Below are 6,065 nucleotides of genomic sequence, written 5' to 3' on the forward strand. Positions count from 1 at the left end.
AGATGTGTAGTGTATGTGTGTGTATATACTGTGCACACTCTTGTGTGTTATCTAATGCGCTATGAATAATCAAGTGGAACCGAACCTCGCAGAAAGTAACTTGCTGGACGATATTCACCAGTTCCATTTAAATCACTGTACCATCGCATCTCCTCAAGCTCCAATCCATTTATAGTGAATTGTACAAGTTGGGTGTCCTTTGCATTACATTGTGGGTTGCAAAAGTACCGATGACATTCATTGTAGCATGAATAACATGGACGGAGAATCTTGAAAAATAACAAATTTTCTCAACTTTAGAATGTGACATTTTAATGCCTATACCAAATTGTTATCCTTAAATTGTATTTCATGTAGCTTGAAAGACAGTCACCAACGATAATAATAATAATAATAATAATAATAATAATAATAATAATAATAATGTTTTTGTTTTATCTTCATCATCATAAATAAAACAAAAGAGAAATCTAATTAATGAATAGTTTAGTTTTGCATTGATTTTTTTTTATTAAAAGATTAGTGAACAAATATATTTAGACCTAAATTACCAACCATAAATAACTTCACGTCTAAGTGTTTTACATATCGTAAACATAATTTCAGATTATCATTAATTGCGAATATCATATTTACCTCTACTTCGCCATGAACGTCAATAATACTTTTGCGAGTACCGATACCAGCAAGAAATTTGACAACTGGAGCAACACCACCTCTAAATGGGTTGCCATACCGGCATAAGTCTTCACTTGAAGGTGGAAGTCTAAGAGAGAAGCGCATTGACTTTATCAAAAAGTATATGAAAAGGAAAAAGTCAATTTCAATTCTTTACAATCTACTTACACTTCAATAGTATTCAATAACCGATTAACATTATTAAAATATTTACCTGATATTGGAAAATTCTACTGATGTTGTCGGAACATTAAATGGATCAGTGAACTCAGGAACATAGTTTTCATCGTTCCATAGTTGTAAACTCAGCTTTGTATTGTTGGATAAACGTGGTGCACCAGATAAATCTCCGAGAAGATTTCCATCCACAGTTAGTTGGAATGTGTATCCGATCTAAATAATTGAACGTATGAACGAAAAATAAATATATCTGAATTATGTAATTTGTTGTTCTTATTGATCTTAATCATTTGTAATGTTATATTTATGGATTATCTCATGATGAATTTTTCCATGTTTGTTTTTACTTGCGTGTGTAAGGAAGTACTGACCTTTAGAATATGTGCCGCAAATTTAAAGTGTCTTTTAAAATTTAATGATGGTTTATGTAGGAAAAACAAATTATAAAATATATTCAATAAAACATGAATAATAATAATAATAATAATAATAATAATAATAATAACTGATTTTTCTAACACACAAAAAGCATGATTAAAGAAAAAATCGGGAGCCATTGATAAGATTTTTGAATATTTAAAAACGGGGTTTTAAAGGCGGAAAGAGATGGTTATTTGTACATCACATCAAAAAAATTGACATCCAACCTTCCTTTAAATTACTATTAGTGAACTCTATAAAAATAGGAGTTGATCAATTGTGTGAGCGGCCGGTATTGTTCCTGCTTATTGGCTAAAGACCCCAATTCAATCTTGGCTAGCTCCAGGAATGTTTTTATTTTATTTTTGTTAAAAATTAATGAAAATGAATATTTTATTTACCTTTTATAATACAAAATAGATTAATGCTATATTAAGATTTACTAGTTGTCACCTGTTCTGACCAAGTTTGATTGAAATCGGCACAACAGTTTGCCACTATAACGTTTTGAAATGTTGCCAGAAAACAAGATAACAATGAACCCTAAATGACCTTAGACCTTAAATCTCTGAACACCATACTACCTTATGCCAATGCATACATGAAATGACAATACTGTGCTATGGTATTTGTGACAGAAGTGGACTTTTATACGATTTCTTTTTACCCTAATGACCCCTGTGTGACCTTTGCCCCAACAGATTAACACCTTATGTATGGGAGGCATAACCGGTTAGAATGACGAAGAATTAGAACACTAAGAAAATAGAGCCGAATCTGCAGGCGGCAGACTGGGTAATCAGAAAAATCAGAACGCTAATAGAACAGAACCTGCCTGCGACTGACCGGGTAAGGGGCATTTACTAAAAATACCTTTGTTGGATCCACATCATATTCTTCTTTGAATGTAAATTCATAATGATGCCAATCTTTTGACGGATTAAACGATAAATCATAGATGTTGTACAAATAGTCTTGTTCATCTTGGTAGAATCTACACCATAACGTGGCCGATGACAGTGTTTCATCTGTGTAGAACAAATCAAAATTATCAAGAGTATTTAAGAAGATTAAGTCAACCAATAGTCAGGGTTTTATAGTTTCAAAATGCATTGCAAGCATTATTGGCGCTCTTTAATATAGATATCAATATCGATAATATACCGGTATTCTGTCGGTATAGGATTAACATTGGGTCTAAATATTGAGTAAGGAGAAGAAGTGAGTGTGGAAGGGCAATAGACTGGATGTTTCAAAGCGTGTGGGATAGGGATAAGGCATAATTGTGAGAGTTTACGAAGAAATACATTGCACTGGGAACGTGAAGGAGATAGGAGTAAAAGGGATTATTTATTTTTTATGCGGGAGAGGGGAAACCTTTCTAAAGTTGGATTGGGTGTAAAACGTTTGTCTGATTCCAAACGAAGGCATTAAATTGATAAAAATGACATTAACATTAGGAAACATTGAGTAATCGAACGTAATTTTGGAGAAAATGTATTCAATTCGTTTTATTAGTGCACTATCACACTAAGGATACTTTTTTCGTATTATGCCTCATGCATCCATTGCGACATGGCATGAAGGCTATGCCTACTGGACCAGAACATTATGGGAGTACTTGACGATCTAGGGAGGGTTACATGTTTTTGAGGATGGACAGTTTACAGATAAAGCTCTTTCAGGCTAGAGACTGTTGATTTAAGAATGCCATTTTAAGTCATGAAAACAAACCCCTAGACGCTTATAAATTTTATACCATTATCTTTAATAATTTATCAATGTCCATATTAATAATCACAGTAGTACTAGACAAGATAATATTATTCTAAATGATTTATTTTCATTAAAATATTTATTTATTTTTAAAACAACAAAATCATTCTTGTCCGCGGAAATTTAATTACACAATATTTGTAGAGGTTTTGAGACCAATAGATTTCGATCCCAGACGTTATTGAGTGCATAGGCTTTGTATTGTGTCCAAATGCGTTCGAGACAAGATAAGCGTAGTTGCTTTTTAAAAGAAGCGTAATTATAGTGATAATAATTATTATCTTATTACTGTTATTATCTTCCTTACATTAATAGTAGACATTGAATTTACTGTTGTGAGCAATTAGCAAGTAATAATAGAGAAAGAACATTTAATTTCGATTTAACTATAGTGAGGATTGATGCTGAATTTGATAAGATAGGTCTAAAGGTTAAGAATAGCATGAAAACGAATTGGTAGTCTTCGTATGTTTTTTTTTTTGTTTTTGTTTTTGTATTTGTGGTTTTTTTTTGTTTTTGTCTTTGTGTTTGTTTCTGTTAATTGAATTTCCAGTCTTCTTACCGGCAAACAACTGTAGTCCACACGCTTGTTGCACAGCCGTTTGTTTTTTGTTATCCTCATCTCTCTCAGCTTCATCAATTACCTTCCATGGGACTGTTGTTGCTGATAAAGTTGTTGTGGTTATTTCATGGGTCGTAGTAACTCCAACCATTGAACAATCACAGTCGCAATTAGTCTATAATGATAAAATAATGTATTTCTATTATAAAGCAAAAAATAAAGAGTTCTATCGCTTTAATCGTTCAATAATTAACTTTACATGTTATTTAAATTTCATTATTAGTAAAGCATACATAGACCTTTCGCACCTTTATCAATTTCCCACCTTTGTCAATAGTGAACAGCAGTAGTAAACAAAACAATATCATGGACTAAAACTTGTTTTCATTAAATTATTTATGTATTTTTTTAAACACCTAATTGAATAATTTTGTTTATTATTGTTGACTTACATCATTGGTTTCTTCATAACAGCATGAACACGGTTCCTCTTCTACTGTCGGAACCATTAAGTCACCAACAACGCCATCAGGACCATCCCAGAACACCACACTTGTGATAACAGGTATATTTTGAGGAGCTGCTTTTATGTCCATCTATATATTTAGCCATAAATTTAAAAAATATTTCTATTAAATAAACCATCCGTCGAGAGTTATCATAGCATTATCGTATGCACTCGAAACAAAGTTTCAGAGCGAAATAAATTAGTAAATATATAATAATGGGTAATTTTAAGTTGAGCCCTTGATAAATAGAGTAATAAGAAAATCACAATTAAAATAGTTTTATGCTACCCATTTGGGTCTTGATTAAGTCAAGTATTCTGGGAAATAGACTTATCGTTTTAAAACTTTATTATTCCACTCAGTGGTATTCTCAATTTCAATTAACAACAAATCAAGTAAAGCATATTTCCCACAAACCTTAAATGTTCCACCTTTACCAATGTCGATATGCCTATACACCGCACCAGCCAAGACAACCTCTTCTTGTACATCAACTTCCATCCTCAATGTAAGGTTAACAGAATCGGTAACTTTTATCTAAATAAGGTGTTGAAGAAGTTGTAAGTATATATATTATCTCTATGATTAACTAACAGATATAATTACTCAAGTTTATGTGATATATGCTTTTTGATTGTATTTAATTGAGAAGTTCTTTTATAAGTCAAACCTGTTCCTTATTATAAAATATTCGCCAATCTTTTTCATCCATATTCCAAATTCCTTTGCTTTCTATCGATTCCCATACATCATCATCATCAAAGGGTGAATACTCATCGGGACATGCTTCAATGTTTGGATCCGATAAAAATATAAATGATCCTGTGGGAGAGGATAAGAAACCGAAATTTAATAACATTTCAATTAAACCTATAATTATATTGTTGTAATTAAATTAATATGATTTAAATTACACATCTTTAAACTTACCAGACATGTGATCAATAAAGCTACTGTGTGATTTATCATTCATAAAATCCAAACCATCAACTACTAAGCCAGCGCTTGGTCTTGAATTATCAAACAAAATTGGAGACGACATAATTTCTACAGACGAACCCGCCCTATTGGTTGCAGTCAATTTAACGTAATATGGAGTAAGTGGCTGAAATGACAAGATTAAGATTAGTCTGGCTTTCATTTATGTATCATGGCATACACAAAATAAAATATATATACATATATATATATATATATATAATATATATATATATATATATGTATATACATATAATGTATATATATATATATATGTATTTATATATATGTATATATATATGCCATTTAAAATACACATTAACTATGCTACTCTTTATTTCCAAACATACATTCATTGTGTAATAAAGTGTACTTGACGGTTATTTGAAACTGTTCAACCGTGAAATATTATGGAATCAGTGGCTGAAATGACATAATAATAATAATAGTAATAATAATAATAATATAATAAATAAATACATATATATATATACACACATATAATTAAGAAAGGTAAATACAGTGTTCGAATAAAGGACATAATAATACCTGTCTCTTATACACATCTCGAACACTGTATTTAATTTCCTTTAATTATGGAGATCCCACGTTTTGCTTCGATAAATAAAATGTAAGAAGACAGCAAAAAAATACAGATTTGAGCTTGGACATAATCTGAAGCAATATAATTTATTCAATATATATATATATATATATTGAATAAATTATATTGCTTCAGATTATGTCCAAGCTCAAATCTGTATTTTTAGCTGGTCATTCAATTTCAAATTTCAGAGTGATTGCAATTGACCATATTGCCAATTGGAGCGACAAAAATCGCAAAGATAAAGAGAATCACTGGGAACTTTTACTTAAAACCACCACACCATTTGGACTCAATATTAGGAACGTTCTCCCAGTACACTAAATTAAACCTATGGCATGTCTCTTATACACATCTA

The 6,065-nt window shown here is 31.0% G+C and overlaps 1 protein-coding gene across 1 annotated transcript in view; it reads right to left on the reverse strand.

Moving 5' to 3' along the window:
- The window catches only part of LOC117120538, a 45,029-nt gene that overhangs the window by 13,392 nt on the left and 25,572 nt on the right, over positions 1-6,065 (reverse strand). Inside the window, exons 34-42 of the mRNA XM_033265556.1 lie at positions 5,056-5,230; positions 4,796-4,947; positions 4,543-4,662; positions 4,069-4,212; positions 3,617-3,791; positions 2,152-2,306; positions 893-1,071; positions 637-766; positions 86-269 (exon numbers count right to left, since the gene is read on the reverse strand). Of these exons, the coding sequence (XP_033121447.1) occupies positions 86-269; positions 637-766; positions 893-1,071; positions 2,152-2,306; positions 3,617-3,791; positions 4,069-4,212; positions 4,543-4,662; positions 4,796-4,947; positions 5,056-5,230 (1,414 nt within the window). The remainder of the gene's footprint in view (positions 1-85; positions 270-636; positions 767-892; positions 1,072-2,151; positions 2,307-3,616; positions 3,792-4,068; positions 4,213-4,542; positions 4,663-4,795; positions 4,948-5,055; positions 5,231-6,065) is intronic.

Source organism: Anneissia japonica, unplaced genomic scaffold (genome assembly GCF_011630105.1).
Source record: "Anneissia japonica isolate Jap-2015-1 unplaced genomic scaffold, ASM1163010v1 scaffold287917_len653891_cov171, whole genome shotgun sequence".
Lineage (NCBI taxonomy): Eukaryota > Metazoa > Echinodermata > Crinoidea > Comatulida > Comatulidae > Anneissia > Anneissia japonica.